This window comes from Heterodontus francisci, chromosome 8 (genome assembly GCF_036365525.1).
Source record: "Heterodontus francisci isolate sHetFra1 chromosome 8, sHetFra1.hap1, whole genome shotgun sequence".
NCBI classification, from domain to species: domain Eukaryota; kingdom Metazoa; phylum Chordata; class Chondrichthyes; order Heterodontiformes; family Heterodontidae; genus Heterodontus; species Heterodontus francisci.
In genome coordinates, this window is record NC_090378.1 from 23,632,864 (window position 1) to 23,657,061 (window position 24,198).

General features: G+C 45.2%; 1 protein-coding gene across 1 annotated transcript in view; it reads left to right on the forward strand.

The window, feature by feature from the left end:
• The window catches only part of ccdc18 (coiled-coil domain containing 18), a 216,038-nt gene that overhangs the window by 46,979 nt on the left and 144,861 nt on the right, over positions 1-24,198 (forward strand). The window contains exons 6-10 of the mRNA XM_068036805.1: positions 1,522-1,650; positions 4,265-4,361; positions 4,447-4,568; positions 10,499-10,805; positions 14,100-14,236. Of these exons, the coding sequence (XP_067892906.1) occupies positions 1,522-1,650; positions 4,265-4,361; positions 4,447-4,568; positions 10,499-10,805; positions 14,100-14,236 (792 nt within the window). The remainder of the gene's footprint in view (positions 1-1,521; positions 1,651-4,264; positions 4,362-4,446; positions 4,569-10,498; positions 10,806-14,099; positions 14,237-24,198) is intronic.

Below are 24,198 nucleotides of genomic sequence, written 5' to 3' on the forward strand. Positions count from 1 at the left end.
ATTTTCAGCTTGTAGGACCTCATCCCTCTTTTTTTTAACCTATGTCGTTGGTACCGATATGTACCATGACAACTGGCTGCTCGCCCTCCCCCCTCAGAATGCCCTGCAGCCGCTCAGAGACATCCTTGGCCCTAGCACCAGGGAGGCAACATACCATCCTGGAGTCTCTTTTGGGGATGCAGAAACGCCTGTCGGTTCCATTTATGATTGAATCCCCTATCACTATAGCCCTGCCACTGTTCTTTCTCCCCTCTGGCAGTAGAGCCACCCATGGTGCCATGAACTTGGCTCTTGCTGCTTTCCCCTGAGCCATCTCCCCCCAGTATCCAAAGTGATACATCTGTTAGAGAGGGGAATGTCCACAGGGGACTCCTGCACTACCTACCTTCCTCTACTCTGCCTGGTGATCACCCATTCCCTTTCTGCCTTTGCAGCATTTGCCTGTGGTGTGACCACCTTGCTAAACGTGCTATCCACGATGATCTCAGCATTGTGGATGCTCCACAGTGAATCCACCCACAGCTCCAGCTCCATAATGTGGGCAGCCAGTAGCTGCAGATGGATACACTTCCTGCACACATGGTCGTCAGGGACATTGGAAGCGTCCCTGATTTCCCACATAGCGCAGGAGGAGCATATCATGGGTGCGAGATCTCCGGCCATGACTTACCTTTGGATGACTCAGTTACTCCCTTTAATTAAAAAATACTAATTACGCTAGGGGCCTTGTTCTACTCCAAACACTACCAACTACAATCTAAAGTCCTTACCTTTACTTTTGAAGCTAATGGACTGCAGTAGTAGAAATAGTAGAAAAACTTACCTGAATCTACTTACCAATCAGCCGCTTCCCTGCGCCCATGTCACTTTTTGAATCCTGACATCACTTGGAATTCCGCCGCCTGAAGGTCCCGAAGGTATGCCTCTCCCCTTGGGTCTTGGCCTCTCTGCCTCTGTTCAAGCCCTTTATCTCTCTCTCGCTGTGCCTCTCCTCAGCTCCTGTTGGGTCTCGGTCTCTCTGCCTCTGTTGGCGCTCTCGCTCTCTTTCGTACTGCCTCTCAGCTCCTCTTGGGTCTCCTCGAGTTTACTTGATATCCTCATCCCGGCGGCTCTCTCTTTCCCTGCTCTCACTGTTGATTGTGACATCACTCTGATGTCACTTTTCAATTTTTTTCCTCTGCTCCGCTCTCCCATTCTCTCTGGCTCCGGTGATGACATCTGGAGGATGTGATGAGGTGCTACATAAATGTAAGTTCTTTCGTTATTAAAGCTAATTAATTTAAAAATTATTTTTGAAAAAATTGACTGGCCTGATTTTAAGGTTTTTTGTGAAAGATCAATTGTTTTTTGTCCATAGTATGTGGTATATTTTTGGTCGTTTATTTTTTAAAATCAATGGTATCAATAGCAAGCATTTGTAATGTAGCTTTGAATTAGCAAGTTCTCATTGTATAAAATACCATAAATGTTTAGGTGTAGAGTAAAGGTGGTGCTGGTATTGTTTTGCTCTTTCTTACCAAGAGTTGCAGAAGAAAAATTGGAAGAAAGTCAATGGATGGTAGCTGAGAAGGACAAGCTCCTGGAAAACTTGTCCGATGAATGCAGAAGAGTGAAGAATGAGCTTTATGAACAAAATAGACGAGGGAAGAGGTAATATTCAACTGTGAAATACGTCTCCTGGTCAAATAACATTTTGCTTCATTAAAGGTGCTTTATATCAATGCAGGTTGCTGTTAACTGTTGAATGATACAGTAGATTTTTTGGAGCTTGTTGTGGTGACATTCTTCCAGATTGTTCATTGAAATTCAACAAATGGAAAGGCTGGTTCACACTGCAAAATCTTAAGTGGTATAACATGGAATTAAAGTTGAAATTTAAATTTAGATGGAATACGAAATCAAAGAATTCTATTGTTAGGGGGAAATTAAAATGCCTGAGTATTGTGCGACAGACCGTATTCAAGTAAGTTACGATATTTGGTTTTTGATTGGTGCTGTGGTAGTTGTGGAAATTGGCATAATCCAGTTCATTGAAGCCTGTAAAAGTTTCAATTTGGAAAAATCCAAGCCCAAAAATAAGGGATGGCGTTTCACTGGGATGTACGTGGGTTGATGAGGGTGAAGTTGAAAGGAACTGGTGATTTGCTGGGAAATGGAGTGATAGATGCATCTAAAGAAATTAGAAGGTCTTGCTTTTTTTTCCCAGCTGAATCACGTGTCAAAGTGCCATGCATGATATGGCAGAGGAAGCCCAGAGAATTTGTTACTTTATGGGTGGAACACTTTTTTGAAGAGAAATGTTTGGAGTTTTTCCACTCGCGTTTCACATACTTTCTAACTTTTGGGGGTAAGAGATCAGAATTCAGGAGGAGTAGATAAGAGGGCTGGGCATCCAGTTGGACAGCATTTACTTGGAGATCTGACCGGACAACATTAATTTGGAAATCCTATATGATTGGGAGATTGTAATGACACCTGGAATGCAAAAAGCTAGTCAAACAATATGCACTACATATTGGATAGGAAACATCAGATTATTTTTTTAAAACTTAAAAACATGGGGAAGTGCTAGCGATTCTCAAGTCAGTGAGATTGAGTATGGGGAATCTCACATGGAATTGCATAAAATTACATTAAATTAGCTTTAGCATATGTTATAAAGTTACAGTAAACCCGATGATATACAGCCCTGGTTGTGTTTTGGATACCGAAAAGGTTGGAGGGAACTAGGAGTGAAAAGACTAGTAGGTATAGGGGTAAGGTATCGAATACAAAAGCAGGGATGTAATGCTGGAACTGTGTTAAACGCTGGTTAGGCCACAGCTGGAGTATTGAGTACAGTTCTGGTCACCACATTACAGGAAGGACATAATTGCTCTGGAGAGAGAACAGAGGAGATTTACAAGAATGTTGCCAGGGCTTGAAAGTTGCAGCTATGGGGGAAAGATTGAATAGGCTAGGGTTGTTTTTCCTAGAACAGGAGGCTGAGGGGTGACTTAATTGAGGTGTACAAAATTATGAGGGGCCTAGACAGAGTAGACAGGACGGACCAGTTTCCCATAAGGGAGAGGTCAGTTACTGGAGGCACAGATTTAAGGTGATTGGTAGAAGGATTAGAGGGGACATGAGGAAAAACGTTTTCACCCAGAGGGTGGTCGGTGTCTGGAATTAAATGCCAGGAACGGTGGTGGAGGAAGAAACCCTTAATTCTTTTAAAAGGACTAAGGACATGCACCTGAAATGCTGTAACCTGCAAGGCTATGGACCAGATGCTGGAAAGTGGGATTAGATAACGGCTAGTTTGTTCGGCCGGCATGGACATGACAGGCTGAATGGCCTCCTTCTGTGCCATAATTTTTCTGTGGTTCTATGGCTCTATGACGATTAGAGAGGAACCCTTTGATGCAAAAGTTGTGAGGTGGAAGTTTGGACACTGCAAGGTTGATGGGGTGGGAGGAGAAGAACTGAAATATTCAGTATCTATTTTATTCATTGTGATTCTGAAAATTAAAACAAACTAGGGAGGACTCCCATCATTGAAGATGTTTCTGATGATAGTGGGTATGAGCTATATAGATTTTTTGCAGGATGTTGTCTTTGCCTATGTTCACCATTTACATAATAAATGTTTCAGGTATGCTAAAGATTCATGCTCGCGGTTGAATTTGTATGGAAAGAAGCTTTCCGTGTGTGGTTCTGCTGAGTCACATAAACTAGGATTGTCCCATTTTGATCTCTCAGCTGTGCTAAGTCCGTCATTCTCCAACAAGATATTACAGATGGCCTCAGTACTCTGAAATTAGGAGTGGTTACACTGGTCAGGGTTTCTGCTCCAATTATTCATCCAGTCATCTATTTTGGAAAATCAATGTGTCGATGTCTGATGAGAACAAGTTAGACTGAGCTTTGATACACCACGTAAGATTGGCATGTTGACATTTGTTGTCTGGGCTTTCAAGTAAGGAATAGCAGCCTGTGAAACACTGGAACAGAATTCAAATATGGCCACAGGTTTTATGAGAGGAGAAAGGTTACAGAAAGAAAATTTTTATCGGGTGAAAGTATCAATATGTTCCTCAGAAAATTTTTGATTTGCTTGAACTCCAGTCATTTTTACTTTTGATCCAAGGATTTGAAACCAGAACAAATTATCTGTATTTTGTTGAAAACGTAGTATATTCTGTTTTTCAGGCATATGCTACCGAAGTAATATTTTGATGATAAGTGCAGCAATTGGAGCAACTTATTTTTATGTTTTCAATAGAGCTGAACAACAAAGAAATGAAGCCCTCTTTAATGCCGAAGAACTTTCTGCAGCTTTCAAACAGTACAAGGAAAAGACTACGGAAAAAATTACAATGGTGAGGCAGGATGTACCTTAACTTTTCAATGCAAGTATAAAAATGCAGAAATGTTTGATCTGTTGTTTTATCTTTTGTATTATAGTTTCAAGTTAATGAAGAGGAGTGGCAAAGCCGCCTCGATCACTATGACCAAGACAGTGCAGAGTTATTCGAGAAATGTACTACCTTAGAAAAAGAGTTGGAAAGCAAGAATGAGGAAATCAGGTTAACCCCTTAATCATTCTTAAGTATATTTGCCTAAGAAGAAAAACATTAATTTAATTTATTACTTTAAAAAAAAGTTTTTTTTCTTCTTCAATTTCCCTCTTTTTAATAAAAGCAAAATACTGCGGATGCTGGAAATCTGAAGCCGTTTCCTGCTCCCGCCCCGAACTAGAAAACTTTATCAACTTTGCTTCCAATTTCCACCCTTCTCTCACCTTTACATGGTCCATCTCTGACACTTCCCTTCCCTTCCTCGACTTCTCTGTCTCCATCTCTGGGGATAGGTTGTCTACCAATATCCATTATAAGCCCACTGACTCCCACAGCTACCTCGACTACACTTCTTCACACCCTACCTCCTGTAAGGACTCCATTCCATTCTCCCAGTTTCTCCGTCTCCGACGCATCTGCTCTGATGATGCTACCTTCCATGACGGTGCTTCTGATATGACCTCCTTTTTCCTCAACCGAGGATTTCCCCCCACTGTGGTTGACAGGGCCCTCAACCGTGTCCGACCCATTCCCCGCACCTCTACCCTCACCCCTTCCCCTCCCTCCCAGAACCGTGACAGGGTTCCCCTTGTCCTCACTTTTCATCCCACCAGCCTCCATATCCAAAGGATCATCCTCCGCCATTTTCGCCACCTCCAGCGTGATGCCACTACCAGTTGCATCTTCCCCTCCCTTCCCCTGTCAGCATTCCGAAGGGATCGTTCCCTCCGCGACACCCTGGTCCATTCCTCCATTACTCCCACCACCTCGTCCCCGTCCCAGGGCACCTTCCCTTGCAATCGCTGGAGGTGTAATACCTGCCCATTTACCTCCTCTCTCCTCACTATCCCAGGCCCCAAACACTCCTTTCAGGTGAAGCAGCGATTTACTTGTACTTCTTTCAATGTAGTATACTGTATTCGCTGCTCACAGTGTGGTCTCCTCTACATTGGGGAGACCAAGCGCAGACTGGGTGACCGCTTTGCGGAACATCTCCGCTCAGTCCGCAAGCAGGACCCTGAGCTTCCGGTTGCTTGCCATTTCAACACTTCCCCCCTGCTCTCATGCTCACATCTCTGTCCTGGGATTGCTGCAGTGTTCCAGTGAACATTAACGCAAGCTCGAGGAACAGCATCTCATCTACCGATTAGGAACACTACAGCCTGCCGGACTGAACATTGAGTTCAATAATTTCAGAGCATGACAGCCCCCCACTTTACTTTCATTTTTAGTTATTTTTTCTTCCTTTTTTTTTACATTCCTTTTTACATTTTTTACAATCTTTTTTTGCATTTATTTCATTTTATCTTAGTTTGTTCAGTTTGCTCACCCACTGTTTTTTTCAGGTTGTTTTTCTTCAGGTTTGCGCTTGCTGCTGTTCAATATTCAGTAGATTCACACCTAATCTGTACTAATGCTTTGTCTTTCAACACACCATTAACATATTGTTTGCCTTTTCTCCGTGACCTTTTGGTCAGCTATGTGGCCTGGTCCAATCTGCACCTTCTCCTTTGTTATCTCTTGCCCAACCCCCACCTCACTTGTTTATAATCTGTGACTTTTCTAATATTTGTCCGTTCCGAAGAAGGGTCACTGACCCGAAACGTTAACTCTGCTTCTCTTTCCACAGATGCTGCCAGACCTGCTGAGTGGTTTCAGCATTTCTTGTTTTTGTCCCTCTTTTTAATACTTCACTGTTCTCCTTAATATGGTGACACTTGCATACAGTTCCAATGATGATGGCAGCATCTCTCTTAGTGCCTCATTAAAGTAGCTGATCTTCATGTGTATCGAGAATGAGTGTCAGAAGCTTTCTGACACTTGGACCATCACAGCTGATCCCAATCCCTCCTTATTCAAACACCAATGTATGTGCATATACTATAGCAGCAGTCGCTGGAGAATAGGTTGGAAGATGGGAGCTACAAATTGTGGCATAGTTTTCTTTTCCCTCTCCCTCCCTAGCCTGAGAATGTTGTGGCCAACTGTAACCTTCATTATTTTTACCCCCAGATCCTCTCATCCATGCTGTAGCAACACGGGGCAGTGATTTGGGCTTTCCTGGATTCTGTGGTTTATTTCAGAACATAAGTTGTAGGAGTAGACTATTTCGCCCTATGAACCAACTCTGCCATTCAATAAGATTATGGCCGATCTTCTACCTCAAATCCACCTTCCTGCTGTCCCTATAGACAGATGGGACCTGCACAAGAAAGACGGGTTGCATCTAAACTGGAGGGGCACAAGTATCCTGGCTGCGAGGTTTGCTAGCGTCACTCGGGAGGGTTTAAACTAGCAGGTGGGTGGGAACCAGAGCAGTAGGACAGGAAGTGAAATAAATGAAGGGGAACTAGTAAATAAGGCCAGTAAGACTAAGAGGAGGAGCAGGCAGGGAGATGTTGCGGAGCACAACGGGACTGATGGTCTGAAGTGCATTTGTTTCAATGTAAGAAGTATAACAGGTAAGGCAGATGAACTTAGAGCTTGGATTAGTACTTGGAACGATAATGTTGTTGCTATTACAGAGACTTGGTTGAGGGAAGGACAGGATTGGCAGCTAAATGTTCCAGGATTTAGAAGCTTCAGGCGGGATAGAGGGGGATGTAAAAGGGGTGGGGGAGTTGCATTACTGGTTAAGGAGAATATCACAGCTGTACTGCAGGAGGACACCTCAGAGGGGTCATGCAGCGAGGCAATATGGGTGGAGCTCAGGAATAGGAAGGGTGCAGTCACGATGTTGGGGGTTTACTACAGGCCTGTCAACAGCCAGCGGGAGGTAGAGGAGCAGATATGTAGACAGATTTTGGAAAGATGTAAAGGTAACAGGGTTGCAGTGGTGGGTGATTTTAACTTCCTCTATATTGACTGGGACTCACTTGGTGCTAGGGGCTTGGATGGGGCAGAATTTGTAAGGAGCATCCAGGAGGGCTTCTTGAAACAATATGTAGAGAGTCCAACTAGGGCTGTGGCCGTACTGGACCTGGTATTGGGAAATGAGCCCGGCCAGGTGGTCGAAGTTTCAGTAGGGGAGCATTTCGGGAACAGTGACCATAATTCCATAAGTTTTAAGGTACTTGTGGATAAGGATAAGAGTAGTCCACGGGTCAAGGTGCTAAATTGGGGGAAGGCTAATTATAACAATATTAGGCAGGAACTGAAGAATTTAGATTGGGGGCGGCTGTTTGAGGGTAAATCAACATCTGACATGTGGGAGTCTTTCAAGCGTCAGTTGATTAGAATCCAGGACCAGCATGTTCCTGTGAGGAAGAAGGATAAGTTTGGCAAGTTTCGGGAACCTTGGATAACACGGGATATTGTGAGCCTCGTCAAAAAGAAAAAGGAAGCATTCATAAGGGCTGGAAGGCTAGGAACAGACTAATCCCTTGAGGAATATAAAGACAGTAGAAAGGAACTTAAGCAAGGAGTCAGGAGGGCTAAAAGGGGTTATGAGACGTCATTGGCAAATAGGATTAAGGATAATCCCAAGGCTTTTTATACGTATATAAAGAGCAAGAGGGTAACCAGGGAAAGGGTTGGCCCACTCAAGGACAGAGGAGGGAATCTATGTGTGGAGCCAGAGGAAATGGGCGAGGTACTAAATGAGTACTTTGCATCAGTATTCACTAAGGAGAAGGACTTGGTAAATGATGAGCCTAGGGAAGGGAGTGTAGATAGTCTCAGTCATCTCATTGTCAAAAAGGAGGAGGTGTTGGGTGTCTTGCAAAGCATTAAGGTAGATAAGTCCCCAGGGCCTGATGGGATCTACCCCAGAATACTGAGGGAGGCAAAAGAAGAAATTGCTGGGGCCTTGACAGAAATCTTTGCATCTTCATTGGCTACAGGTGAGGTCCCAGAGGACTGGAGAATAGCCAATGTTGTTCCTTTATTTAAGAAGGGTTGCAAGGATAATCCAGGAAATTATAGGCCGGTGAGCCTTACGTCAGTGGTAGGGAAATTATTAGAGAGGATTCTTCGGGACAGGATTTACTCCCATTTGGAAACAAATGGACTTATTAGTGAGAGGCAGCATGGTTTTGTGAAGGGGAGGTCGTGTCTTACTAATTTGATTGAGTTTTTTGAGGAAGTGACAAAGATGATTGATGAAGGAAGGGCAGTGGATGTTATCTATATGGACTTCAGTAAAGCCTTTGACAAGGTCCCTCATGGCAGACTGATACAAAAGGTGAAGTCACATGGGATCAGAGGTGAGCTGGCAAGATGGATACAGAACTGGCTCGGTCATAGAAGACAGAGGGTAGCAGTGGAAGGGTGCTTTTCTGAGTGGAGGGATGTGACTAGTGGTGTTCCGCAGGGATCAGTGCTGGGACCTTTGCTGTTTGTAGTATATATAAATGATTTGGAGGAAAATGTAGCTGGTCTGATTAGTAAGGTTGGTGGAGTTGCGGACAGTGATGAGGATTGTCAGAGGATACAGCAGGATATAGATTGGTTGGAGACTTGGGCGGAGAAATGGCAGATGGAGTTTAATCCGGACAAATGTGAGGTAATGCATTTTGGAGGGTCTAATGCAGGTGGGAAGTATACAGTAAATGGCAGAACCCTTAGGAGTATTGACAGGCAGAGAGATCTGGGCATACAGGTCCACAGGTCACTGAAAGTGGCAACGCAGGTGGATAAGGTAGTCAAGAAAGCATACGGCATGCTTGCCTTCATCGGTCGGGGCATAGAGTATAAAAATAGGCAAGTCATGCTGCAGCTGTACAGAACCTTAGTTAGGCCACACTTAGAATATTGCGTGCAATTCTGGTTGCCACACTACCAGAAGGACGTGGAGGCTTTGGAGAGGGTACAGAAGAGGTTTACCAGGATGTTTCCTGGTCTGGAGGGCATTAGCTATGAGGAGAGATTGGATAAACTCGGATTGTTTTCACTAGAACGACGGAGGTGGAGGGGCGACATGATAGAGGTTTACAAAGTTATGAGCGGCATGGACAGAGTGGATAGTCAGAAGCTTTTTCCCAGGGTGGAAGAGTCATTTACTAGGGGACATAGGTTTAAGGTGCGAGGGGCAAAGTTTAGAGGGGATGTGCGAGGCTAGTTTTTGTACACAGAGTGTGGTGAGTGCCTGGAACTTGCTGCTAGGGGAGGTGGTGGAAGCAGGTACGATAGCGTCGTTTAAGAGGCATCTTGACAAATACATGAATAGGATGGGAATAGAGGGATACGGACCCCGGAAATGCAGAAGGTTTTAGTTTAGGCAGGCATCAAGGCTTGGAGGGCCGAATGGCCTGTTCCTGTGCTGTACTGTTCTTTGTTCTTTGAAAGTCAATAAATTAATCTCATTTAAAACTCCTTCACAAAAATGCACATATGTTGTTCTTTGTTAATAATAAGCTAAATGTTTCATGCCTTTATCATTCCGGAATTGTCTCACTTGACCCCTATGTAAGACAAAAATTTTGATGTGGCACCCCCCCCCCCCCCGCCCCCACCAAAGCAAAAAGGTTGGACAACCCTGATCTACAAGATGCACTGCAACAACTCGCCAAACCTTCTTCAACAATACCTTTCAAACCCACGACTACTATTATCTAAAAGACCAAGGGAAGCAGTGCATGGGAACATCGCCACCCGCAAGTTCCCCTCCAAGCTACACACCATTCTGACTTGGCACTATATCGCAGTTCCTTCACTGTCGCTGGGTCAAAATCCTTGAGCTCCATTCCTGACAGCACTGTGGGCTTACCTACAGCCCATGGACTGCAGCAGTTCAAGAAGGTGGTTCATCACCTTCTCAAAGGTGATTAGGGTTGGGCAACAAATGCTGGCCTTGACAGCGATGCTCACATCCCATGAACTAATTTTAAAAAGTTGTTAAATGCATTTTTAGTAGAAATAAACATATAGTAGGTGTAGAAATGCATGTGAGCAATAAGCATATACACCGGTAATCACTTATTTATTTTTTTGGTTCATAGGCTACTAATGGGACAGTCTTGCGATGTGAAGTTGGTTCAGAAGGATCTGGAGGCTAAAAATGCAGGGTTGTTTTCAATTTTGTCAGACTCAAAAGAAAAGGTTAAGATGTTAGAAAGTGAACTAACCAACAAAGAGGCTATTTTGAAAGACAGAGATGCATTGAGGGTGGAGAATGCAGAACTAAGATTACTTACAACTTCCCAAAGTGAAAAAATGCTACAGTTCAAAAAAGAACTTGAGGTCACCAAATTGGAAATGAGGAACTTGGAGTCAGTACTACAGCTGCAGCGGACAGGAAGTAAAGAGGTAAACTAAAGATTAAGTGTATTAAATGTCAGCAGGACACCAGCTTTGTGCACCCTGTTTTTCACATGCTAACAATTACTTTCATTTTGGTCTCAATAAAGCTCAAGTCCTTTCAAGACTTGAATCATGCCAACATCTTGCATGAATATGAGATGTAGTCTGCACTGTGTCAGCTGGGTTTTCTCCTGTTAGAGCTTCTGGAACCATGATTGCCTGATGTGCAAGATGTGTTCCTTTTCACACATGAGCCAAGGAAGACAAAACAACAGTGGAAGAATTCTTGTCTCTGAATCAGAAGGCCATGGATTCAATCTCCACTCCAGAGACTTCGGCCAGGATTTTACCGGCAGAGCCAAGTCCTGATGTTGGGACCTAAAGTGGGTGGCGTGACCGCATGGGGTCCAATTAACGCTGGCAGGCATGGGAGCCGGCTAGTTGGGCGGCACGGGTGGAAGGAGGTACCGGGTCAGGCAAGGCTGGCGCCATCTTTAAGGCAGCAACCCCAGAGGAAATGGAGAGGGAGCCCTGGCGACTGCAGACATTGGGAAATGGCACAAGGCAGAGCATGGATGGCACCCAGGTTCTCTGAAGCCTCTCTGGAGGTTTTCCTCCAGGCGGTATGGGCTCGGATGGAAGTCCTTTTGCCTCGGGATGGGAGGAGACTGGCTTGCCAGACAAAAAGGGCATGGGTGGAGATAGCGGAGGAGCTGAACAGCCATGCGGTGGTCCCACATATGTGGCTGTAGTGTCGAGAGAGGGATCAATGACCTATTGCGCTCTGGCAAAGTGAGTGCAGTGTTTATTATTGAACTTGCAGCCTTAAATGTGATTAAAGATGAATGGAATATGAATGTGGTGAAACAGGTGCCCACCCAGTCAGCGGCAATGCACGGGCAGCTGCATTGGCTGCAACGTGCATGGGACCTTCTTTGTGGAGGACACTGATTAGACAGAGTTGATCCCTGCACTGCCAGTACTCAATGACCGCATGCAGGAGGCATCCCTGGGGCACACTGGACAGTTAGGCTGCCACCAACATAGACGTGCTGTGTGTCAATGATGGGTGAGTAACAATGTACATTTATTTCTTGCAGGAGAAAGCAGCTCACAATGCTTGAGAAAGAGAAAGAACTGGAGGTGGTGAGCATAAAACATAGTGCTCATGTGTCCACCACTGCTCACATAGAGCTGCAGATGATGAGTAGTCAGACGGAAGTGTTGGAACATGCATTACCCTCTCATCACTCCACTCTCGCTCTCACTCTTGCTCATACACTCGTCATGGTCAAGAACAGCCAGCTGGAGTCTGGGACAGCCTACCACCTCTGAGGAGCAGGAGGACACGTCAGAGGATGCAATGTCACATAATTTCTCTGCACCCTCCACCAGTACAGATGCTCACATTGGTGGGTAATTGTGCATGAGTAGCAAAGAGGTCACATTCTGGTGAGCACAGCACAGATGCGCTGAAGCAGCTGATGGAGGTATTGGCACTTGCATCCACTCACTCTTGAGGACTGTGTGAAGGCCCATCAGTGCTCAGCTTCAGGCTAATGACGTACCTCTGGAGTCATGAACAAGCTGGTAGAATGCTGGAGCTGCAGCCTGAGGTGCATAGACATCTAGTGGAGCTTCCAGAGACTATGCACACCCCTGTACCAATGATGGAGGAGTCCAGTCAGGCCATGAGTGCAGCCATGTCTCTGGTGTGTGCGCGCACGGGATCATCCATTTGAGAGATGGCAGCCCTCCTGGAGAGCACATCCAGAAAACCACACAATGGGGACCAGAGATGTGCATGGACCTGCATGTCATCACCTCCTCCCTGAGTTTTGCTGAGCAATAGGTGGGCGAGATACTTGGAATCATCACCAGGTGCTCAGACTCCTCATGTGAGCAGGGAGGAACATGGGCCATGAAAGGGAAGAGGAGCAGCTGCCTGAAGAGCCTGGGGGTTCTTCTAAGAGCGCTGCTGGCATAGATGGCGGGTCCTTTTCCTTTTGACAGTGACAACAGTGCCTCGGGGAGCTGTGATGACAGAGGTGGTTCCTGCACCTGTGCAGGAGGCCACCAATATGCCTGTGCCCTCAAGGCCTTAGGCAACCAGAGGGCGACTGCTGCCACGGCCATCGAAAGCCATGGAGCAGGAAGGTCAACGGCCTGCTTCCACCTCCGCTGACGGTGAAGGGGAGCACACCGTAGGAGCACCCGCAAGCACGTGAGAAAGTCCACCTAGCTGCACTTGGGATTAACGAAGTTATATTGTGTAGTTTGTTGTCACCTTGCTATTTATTTGTCTTTAGTGAAATCTGATATGCTGCACCATCAAAAGAATCCTTTACAGATTTATTGCACTACTGGGCCATTAACAGGTCGATGGCTTTTGCAAAGGTTGTAATTTGAAGGACCACACTTCATGAGGTCCATGCATTTCCCATGCCCTGCCTGTCACGTCCAGTGAGATGGTAAGGGCATTCAAGGAAAGGGCAACAGGGCTAAAGACTTGCATTTATATGGTGCCTTTAATTTCCACCGGATGTCTCAAAAGTGCTCGCCAACTTCAGTGTAGTTTCCATAAGCTGCAACAGAAGAAAGAGCATTGAATCCTTTCAAATAAATGATCTGCTGTATATTGTTGCTTGTTAAAAGCTGAAAGCTGCTTGCTTATAATCCTTTTAAAGTAAGGAAAATAACCATTTATTTGTTGATTGATCAAGTGTTTTGCATATTAAGACTTTCGAGTATATTTAAATTTAAAGATATGTATGATTTACAGTTCATATCCATTTTTAGCATTGTGCAAGACCAGTAAATAATAAGCAATATTACTGAAGGAACAGTATTTTTCAGTTCGCAAATCTTGAGTTTGAGATAGAAACACAAAATCAATAGAGCATACTAATTAGTCTGCGCCGACCAACAACCACCCATTTATACTAATCCTACATTAATCCCATATTTCCTACCACATCCCCACCATTCTCCTACCACCTACCTACACTAGGGGCAATTTACAATGGCCAATTTACCTATCAACCTGCAAGTCTTTGGCTGTGGGAGGAAACCGGAGCACCCTGCGGAAACCCACGCGGTCACAGGGAGAACTTGCAAACTCCGCACAGGAGTTCTAATGTATTCTATATAGGAGTATTCTAATGGATGAAGCAGGTTGTAGAATGTTGACAGTTTGGGGACGAAGCTTCAGTCTGTAATAACTTGTTGCTGAAAGTAAGTAATGTAATTCTGATCAGAAACATAGTCCTCCAATTCTATTTCTCCGTTTCTGTGTTGCAGGCAGACAGTGGGGTATTCAGTACAGGGTTGACATGTTCAAGCTCTTCGGGTGCCTTTTCTTCTATCAGAAAGGAGAAAGGGATGAAGGATTCCAAATTAACTGCTGATCCCAGTGATTCGCTTTTTATGGACCTCAGGTATTTAAAAAAAAAAACCTGCCAAAATCAATGCAAGATGTTTTAGAAATTTTGAAGTTGTCCTGTAAAGTGTCTTCAAGAATGGATGTACACTGGATATGTCCTTTTATTCTAACTCGTGATATCAGCTCAGTTTTTAAAAAAAAATTAGTAGAGGTTGAAATTTGAATCTGATTTGATTCCGGTGAATACTAGTTCTCTTTTCAACTTGTGCCTTCAACACAAAAAGGATTTATGTCTGCAATTATGCACTGATTAAACAATTCTATAACAAAAATGTTTTTGGGACTATCTCTCCCACTGACACACCATGTAGTCAGACATAAAAAAATGTCTGCTTTCCCTGAGAAGAATTTGCTCCACTAGTAAAGTTTTGATCCATTCAGGTTGGGACGACAGCTACAAACTTGAGTAATTTTCTTCTTTTCATAATGGACGCGGCAACATCAAGCATACCCAAAAAGGCACCAAATTTCTCCTACTCTGTCCAACAATGTGTCTTAGCTTGAACCTCTCACAAGAACTCATAGTGTAGGGATATCCAACCTTTTGAAGCTAGAAACTGTGTAGATGTAGCAAAACCAATGGGTGGGCTGCATAAAATTACACTATAATCCAAACTCTTGCACACACAAAAAAGACAAGAACCCACATACACAAAGCCAGATCCTTGTAAGTAAAGTCCACATGGGTACTGTCATCTCAGAGTTCTGTTACTGGATTAGTAATCCAGAGGCCTGGACTAATTATCCCAAAGAAAGTGAGTTTAAATTCTAACTCTTTCCCCCACCCCCCACTCCCCCCAGCCATGGCAGTTTCTAAATTTGAATTCAGTTTTTTAAATCTGGAAATAAAAGCTTGTATCAATAAAACTGAACATGGAGCTGTGAAATTATTGTAAAAACCTAATTGATTCACTTTTGGGGAAGGAAACCTGCCACCGCTATGGTCATATAGGTCTTGCCTATACGTGATTTCAGTTCCACACCAATACAGTTGACTCTTAACTTTCCTCTGAAGTTGCCTTGCTGCTCAAGGCAATTAGGGATGGACAATAATGCTGGCCAGCGACGCCCACATCCATAGATTGAATGAAAGATACATGCAAAGTCCCCTGTGTACATTTACAAAAAAAAGCAGGTTCCCATTCTTCCTTTACGGTCTGTGAAACTTGGTACCTACAGCTCTCTGAACTTCCTCGATTTTGACCAGAGAGCCGTTGTCTTCTGCCAGTGGGTGAAAGCGAGAGCTGTCCAGAGCTGCTGAAGTGGGGTTTGCACATGAGTACAAAGAAGACCGTAACCAGCAGGAGTTGGTGAACCAGATCAAAGGAACTGTGGGCCGTATTGGTCTGTCAACGTGAGCCATAATGAAAATTCTCAAACCGTCTTTGAAATCTGCCTGAGTGAGTTTCAATTTGTGTTGCAAAGTTTTGTGCGGTGGACCTAAACCCACCTGAAGCTGGATTGAGTCTTTCACATAAATCCTTGCAACAGGCAGAATTAGGATCCTCGTTTTGCTAGCTTCGGCTGAATTCCAATACCGTTTCAGGAATCTCGAGGTAAAAAGAATCTGCTCTGTACTGTTGCACCACCTAGTGTCCAAAGCACAAGCCTTCAGTGGATAATAGAGAAAAGTGACTGCACTCTTGCTGGAAAATATGCAGCAAGAGCCCGGGAAAATGTGAAGAAAGGGTAGAATGTCGTGTTCCGGGTCAACCCATTGTTCAGAAGAATTACCAGTTCAAATTTCTCTGAAGTGTCTCCCCACCACTGCCCAAACCACCTGAGTTGATACATTATTAAATGCCACAGCATAGCATTCTTGTTTGTTGTGAGGCATGCAAAGATGATTTAGGGTCATTTTTTTTGAGAAACGGGGAGAAACTGAGGGAATGAATTAATAGAACTTTGCAGCACAGAAACATGCCCTTTGGCCCACAGTTCTATGCTAGTGTTCATGCTCGACTCAAGCCTTCTTTCACGTTGCTGCTTTCTGACTACAGAAGTTTCTTCTGAATTCTTTCTTAGATTCATCAGTGACTATCTTGTATTTATACTGACTAGTTTTGTCCCATAAGTAGAAAGATCTGACGAAAAATTGATTATGGGCCATTTGTGAACTCGGGGTCACAATGTGTGATTACCCCGTGGCAATCAAAGTGATGCAGGCAGCCTGCAAGTTTGGTTCTACCTACTTATCTCCATGATTGTGGCATATAGCTCAGTACTAAATATGCTGCTGACTGACTGAAAGCTCAGCAGGGCCCCCAGGTTCTTGGAAGGCGAGCACGTGTTAAAACTAGCCTGCACTTCTTAAAGCCAGCCTGCATCTCTTTAAGGGGAGGTGCATTCTGGGTGCAGGAGGTGTTCGAGCAGTTTTTGAAAGTGTTTCTCAAAGAAGGAGAAGCAGTGGAACAGCAGGCCAGAAAGAGGTTCGCTGATGTAACGCTGGAGGTGTTGGTGCAGGCAGTAGAAAGGAGGAGAGAGGTCATCGTTCTTCAGGTGGCCAGGAAACCTTTCAGACTTGCGCTTCAAATGGAATGGGAACAGATAGCCTCGGAGGTCAATGCAAGGAGTCTGACCCCGAGAACCTGGCTGTCGTGCTGGAAAAATGTTCACTGACTTCACACGACTGGTCAAGGTCAGTGAACACATCTTCAATGCCATATCCTACTCAATGCACCACCAAACTCTCACACTGCTCAGTGCACCCCACCCCCATCACTCACCCATCGGCAATCTTGAGCAATCAGGTCACATGCCGAATATTAAATGCTGTCCTGATCCCCTCTCACTTAACCATTGCTGCAAACCTCATGCCCGCATCTCGTAGCTTCAACATACCTGGTTTGGTTATTGGTTAAGCCACAACTTGAGTACTGTGTGCAGTTCTTATCACCTCATTACAGAAAGGATGTAATTGCACTAGAGAGTGTATAGAGGAGATTTACGAGAATATTGCCAGGACTGGAAAAATGCATTGATGAGGAAAGATTGGATAGGCTGGGGTTGTTCTCATTGGAACAGTGAAGGCTGAGGGGAGATCTGATTGAAATGTACAAAATTTTGAGGGGCCTGGATAGAGTGGAGGTGAAGGGCCTATTCACCTTAGCAGATCTGTGACTAGGGGGCATAGATTTAAAGTGATTGCAAAAAAATTAGAGGGGTGATGGGGAAAAACTTTTTCACTGAGGGTGGTGGGGGCCTGGAACTCACTGCCTGAAAGGGTAGTTGAGGCAGAAACTCTCAACTCATTCAAAAGGAGTCTGGATATGCACCTCAAGTGCCGTAATCTGCAGGGATATGGACCAAATGCTGGAAGGTGGGATTAGAATGGGTGTATTTTTTTTCGGCTGGCACAGACACGTTGGGCCAAGTGGCCTCTTTCTGTGCCTAAACTTTCGATGGTTCTACCTTCAGCTATTCAGCTATAATTAACACATAACCCAATGCAATATATTGACTGACACTCTTCCCTCTTGCAGGACAAGGTGGCACATAACAGGAGGGAGCAGCAAAGAACTGATGGGGATTGGCATAGTTGCATCTCCTGAGCCTCTCGGAGGAGGTGATGCTTCAAATTATTGGCGGGCAGTGACTGAGGCCCTTGTAACCAGCGTTAGTGAAACCATCCAGGATGATAGTGTGTTCCTGCCCTATGCACCTTCTCAAATCTCACTTCACTCTCATTCCACTGGTATGAAGTACAAGCTGTAGATAGTGTGACCACGCACCTCTTGCTTTCCACTGCACTTTCCCTCACCCAACCCTCCCTTTCTGCATTCATGTTTTCAGATACCGAAGAAATGCCAGCCAGTGCAGCCTGACGATGAAAACTGAGAGGAAGAGCAGACATCTGATGAAGAAGCACCATCACTCAGCCTGGCACTCGCAGCCACCAGCTCGGATACTGGCACTGTGCATACATTAGAGGGTAGGATAGAGGCAGGATCAGCATGTGGTGAGTGGGCTGCAGCAAGGCCAGGGGAAAGGATAACTTGTGTGCCAGCTCTCCAGAGATCGAGGTCGCAGACGGGTTCTGCTACAGAGGACTCTGAGGACTTTGGGATAGCATACAGGAAAAGGCTGGTGGGCACACAAATGTTTGGTGCATTGGCAAATGTGCCACAGAGCCTGTTGTCACTGTCAAGGAGCATGGAGTAGTCCAGCTCCAACTTGGCGCAGGAATATGCGCAGAACATGTGCACATCCTTTCCAGTGTGGAAACGGTAGCCAACTCCACGATAGTACTTGTGGACCTGGCTGTGATGCAACGTCTGATGACTGATGTCTCGGCTTCCATTGCAGTACAGGCAGAAGCCACCTAATGTCTGTGTGCTGCAGTAGAAGTTTGGACTGAGGTCATGAGATTTACCCTTGTTGCCATGCAAGCCCAGTTTGGTGCCATGCAGGGTCAGACTGCTGCCATCATGGCTACAAATACCCCAGTGCCTAAAGGTTGTTTCAGCAGTCCAGCTATCTGTGCTCCAACAGATTGCTAGGATTAAAGAGGTAATGCCCCCGGGGGAAGTGGCAATGGCTCTTTGATGTATAAACCTGCTGTGGTCTCTCAGGGTGACATTATTCATGCTTCCAGCTCTACCAGTAGCCCTGTTGCTGTCTGTCCGCCAGCCAGCCCAGACTGATGTTTCCCTTGCTGAGGTAGTGCAGTCCGAGGCTGGGCCAGCGGTTCTCAAGGTCATCCTGCAAAGCCATTTGCAGTCCCTCTTGCTGAAAGTCAGCAGCTTGCTTAGAAGGCAATGACTTCCCCCTCTCCTTGCGTACAAGGCCTCTGTGGCCTCACTGACGCAGCAATGCAGGGTGAACTGAGAGATATCGGCGATGTCACTGGTTTCAGCCTGGAAGGATCCTGAGGCGTAGAAATTGAGGGTGACGGTGACCATGATGGCCATAGGCAGTGCCATCCTTGCCCTACTCTGGCTGCAGATCCGATTGGAGGAGGTGGCACAGTTCAGTGACCATCACCTTGTTGAAGCATAGCTGCCTCAAGATTTCTCCTGCCTGAGTTGGAAGTAGCAGGGGCACTGCCTGAATATACTAGGTGGGTATGACCTCCTTTTGAGAATCCTCCTCCCCCCACCATCACCACAATGCACAATTTCTTTCTGCTACCTGTCGTTAATCTCCCTGATGTGCTGTAGCCAAGAGGGACTGCAGTTATAGCCCTTGTATGAGACTAAGCTTGCTGCTTAGAGGCCTGCAAAATCTACTCAACTCCTTGTAACGGTCCAGCATTACACATTTTTGACTTGAGAACTTGTGTGAGGTCCTGCAACAACAACACAGTACTTCCACTAACTGCAGAAGCAAAAGAAAATCAAAAATACTTCACTGGCAAGTCACATGCAGATGCCTTTAAATAGCGCTAGTAGGGTGTTCCCTTGGGTGTTCAGCTGTGTGTGTTTAAGAGAGGGTGTTAACAGGACCTGCGAGGTCCAAAATGGCAGGTTGGGTGCCCAATCAGTGTTGGATGCTAACTGACATCATACATTGCCAACACTGCATGCTTCCAGCGCACACCTGCGCTCTTGCCCTTCCTAGCATAGTGATCATTATGGGCTGCGCTGGAAGTGGTCGGAAGCAGAACTCTGCAATTATTAACACCTCAGGACTCCTATAGTGCAGAAACCATACGGAGCTGAATATTGCAGCCATCTTCTCTATATCTACCCTCTCAAAAGTTTTTTTAAAAATGGATTCATTCACGGGATGTGAGTTTCACTGGCAAAACCGGTATTTATTGCCCATCCCTATTTGCTGAGCTGCCTTCTTGAACTGCTACAATCTGTGTGATGAAGTTACTGCCACGGTTCTGTTTGGGTCAAAATCCAAGAATTCTCAATGACGATGAAGGAACAGTAATATATGTCAAAGTCAGGATGGTGTGTGACTTGGAGGGGAATTTGAAGGTAGTGATTTTCCAATGTGTCTACTTTCTTTGTTCTTGTACGTGGTTGAACGCTTGGAATTTGATCAATTGTCAAAGAATGCGTAGCAAGCACTGCAGTACATCTTGTAAGCAGTCATGGTGTGCCAGTGGTGGAGAATGTGAATGTCTAAGGTGGTGGGTGGGGCACAGCTCAAGTGGATGATGTTGAGCTTCTTGAATGTTGTTGGAGCTGCAGTCATCCAGGCAGGTGAAGAGTATTCCAGCACAATCCTGTAGATGATGCAAAAGTTTTGGGCAGTCAGGAGGTGAGTCACTCATCACAAAATACTCAGCCTCTGGCCTTGCTCTTGTAGCCACAATATTTATGTGGCTGGTCCAGTTCAGATTCTGGTCAATGATGACTCCCAGGATTTTGATGGCAGGGATTTTGATGATGGTAAGGTTGTTGAATGTCAAGGGAAGGTGATTACAAAGGAGGAGGTGTTGGAGGTTTTGAAGCGCATTAAGGTGGATAAATCCCCAGGGCCTGACCAGGTGTATCCTAGGATGCTATGGGAAGCAAGGGGGGAGATTGCTGGGGCCCTGGCAGAGATTTTTGTATCATTGTTAAGCACGGGTGAGGTACTGGAAGACTGGAGGATAGCTAATGTTGTGCCTTTATTTAAGAAGGGCAGCAGGGATAAGCCAGGGGACTACAGGCCAGTGAGCCTTACATCAGTGGTGGGAAAGTTATTGGATGGGATTCTGAGAGACAGGATTTATATGCATTTAGAAAGGCAAGGTCTGATTAGAGATGGTCAGCCTGGCTTTGTGCGTAGGAAATCATGTCTCACGAATTTGATTCAGTTTTTTGAGGAGGTGATCAAGAGAATTGACGAGGGCAGGGCGGTGGACATTGTCTACATGGACTTCAGCAAGGCCCTTGACAAGGTCCCGCATGGTAGGCTGGTCCAGAAGGTTCAAACACATGGGATCCAGGGTGAACTAGCCAATTGGATACAAAATTGGCTTGGTGATAAGAGGCAGAGGGTGGTAGTGGAGGGTTGTTTTTCAGATTGGAGGCCGGTGACCAGTAGTGTGCCGCAGGGATCGATGCTGGGCCCTCTGTTGTTTGTCATGTATATTAATGACTTGAATGTGAATGTAGGGGGCATGATTAGTAAGTTTGCAGATGACACCAAAATTGGTGGTATAGTGGACAGTGAAGAAGGTTGTCTAAGGTTACAACAGGATATAGATCAACTGGGAAAGTGGGCAAGGGATTGGCAAATGGAATTTAATGCAGACAAGTGCGAAGTGATGCATTTTGGGAAGTTAAACCAGGACAGGACATATACAGTGAATGGCAGGGCCTTGGGGAGTGTTGTTGAACAGAGAGACCTTGGGGTGCAAGTACATAGTTCCCTGAAAGTGGCAACACAGGTAGACAGGGTGGTGAAGAAGGTGTATGGCATGCTTGCCTTCATCGGCCAAGGCATTGAGTACAAGAGTTGGGACGTCGTGTTACAGTTGTACATAACTTTGGTTAGGTCGCACTTGGGAGTACTGTGTGCAGTTCTGGTCGCCGCACTACAGGAAAGATGTGATTAAGCTAGAGAGGGTGCAGAAAAGATTCACAAGGATGTTGCCTGGTTTGGAGGGCTTGAATTATAAAGAGAGATTGGATAGGCTGGATCTGTTTTCCCTAGAGCGAAGGAAGCTGAGAGGGGACATGATAGAGGTATATAACATTGAGAGGCTTTGATAGGGTAGATAGCCAGATATGTTTCCCATGGGTAGGGGTGACTAAAACTAGAGGGCATAGATTTAAGGTGAGAGGGAGGAGGTTTAAAGGGGATCAAAGGGGTAAATTTTTCACAAAGAATAGTGGGTATCTGGAATGAGCTGCCTGAGGAGGTGGTGGAGGCAGGAACAGTAGCAACATTTAAGAGGCATCTGGACAGGTACTTGAATGAGCAAGGCATAGAGGGATATCGAATTAATGCAGGCAGGTGGGATTAGTATTGGGCATTATGGTCGGCATGGACGCGGTGGGCCGAAGGGCCTGTTTCTATGCTATACGACTCTATGACTACATGGTCTCTTGTTGGAGATGGTCATTGTCTAGCATTTGTGTGGCATGAATGTTACTTGCCACTCATCAGTCCCAGCCTGAATGTTGTCCGGGTCTCGCTGCATGTGGGCATGGACAGGAATTATCTGAGGAATTGTGAATGTAACTGAACACTCTGTAGTCATCAGCAAATGCCCCACTTCTGACCTTATGTTGGGGGGAAGGTCAGTGATGAAGCAGCTGAAAATGGTTGGGCCTAGGCCACTACCCTGAGGAACTCCTGCAGCAGTGTCCTGGGGCTGAGACGATTGGCCTCCAACAACTACAGCTATCTTCCTTTGTGCTAGATATGACTCCAACCAGTGGAGAGTTTTCCCTGATCCCATTGACTTCAATTTTGCGGGGACTCCTTGGTGCCACACTCGGTCAAATACTGCCTTGATGTCAAGGGCGGTTATTCTCACCTCACCTCTGGAATTCAGCTCTTTTGCCCATATCTGGACCAAGACTATAATGAAGTCTGGAGGCGAGCAGTCCTGGTTAAACCCAAATTGAGCATTCATGATAAGTGCTGCTTGAAAGCAGTGTTGACCACACCTTCCATCACATTGCTGATGACTGAGAGTAGACTGATGGAGCAGTAATATCACCTCTCAGTCTTTTCTAGTAAAGAGCTCTATTCTGTTCCGTCTTTCGTTATAGTTGTACTATCTCAGTTAAGGGATCATCCTTGTAAATCTCCTTTGTGATTTCTCCAGTGTTAATATATCCCTTTTGTAATATGGCAACCAGAACAGTGCACAGTACTCTAATTGTGGTCTAAGCAAGGTTTTATGTATTTAATGTAACTTCTCTGCTTCTGTTTCTCTAGAAATGAATCCCAGTGCCTTATTTGCACTGTCATAAGAACAATTAGGAGCCGAAGTAGGCCACTCGGCCCCTCGAGCCTGATCCACCATTCAACAAGATCATTGCTGATCTGGTTGTAACCTCAAGTCCACATTCCCGCCTACCCCCGATAACCTTTCACCCCCTTGCTTATCACGAATCTATCTACTGCCGTCTTAAAAATATTCAAAGACTCTGCTTCCACCGCCTTTTGAGTAAGGGTTCCAAAGACTCACGACCCTCTGAGAGAAAAAATTTCTCCTCATCTCTGTCTTAAATGGGTGACCCCTTATTTTTAAACAATGACCCCTAGTTCTAGATTCTCCCACAAGAAGAAGCATCCTTTCTACATCCACCCTGTCTAGACCCCTCAGGATCTTGTATGCTTCAATCAAGTCACCTCTTATTCTTCTGAATTCCAGTGGATACAAGCCTAGCCTGTCCAACCTTTCCTCATAAGACAATCCACCCATTCCAGGTATTAGTCCAGTAAACCTTCTCTGAACTGCTTCCAACGCATTTACATCCTTCCTTAAATAAAGAGACCAATACTGTACACAGTACTCCAGATGTGGTCTCACCAATGCCCTGTATAGCTGAAGCATAACCTCCCTACTTTTGTATTAAGTTCCCCTCGCAATGAATGATAACATTCTATTTGCTTTCCTAATTACTTGCTCTAACTGCATACTCACCTCTTATGATTCATGCACTAGGACACTCCGATCCCTCTGCATCTCAGCGCTCTGCAATCTCTCACCGTTTAGATATTCTTCCTGCCAAAATGGACAATTTCACATTTTCCCACATTTATATTCCATTTGCCATATCTTTGCCCACTCATTTAACCTGTCTATATCCCTTTGTCACCACCTTATGTCCTCTTCACAACTTAATTTCCTACCTATCTTTGTGTCATCAGCAAATTTAGCAACCATACCTTTGGTCCTTTCATCCAGGTCATTTATATAAATTGTAAAAAGTTGAGGCCCCAACACTGAAACCTGTGGCACACCGCTTGTTATATATTGCCAACCAGAAAATGACCCATTTATGCCTACTGTCTGTTTCCTGTTAGCTAGCCAATCTTCTATCCCTGCCAATATGT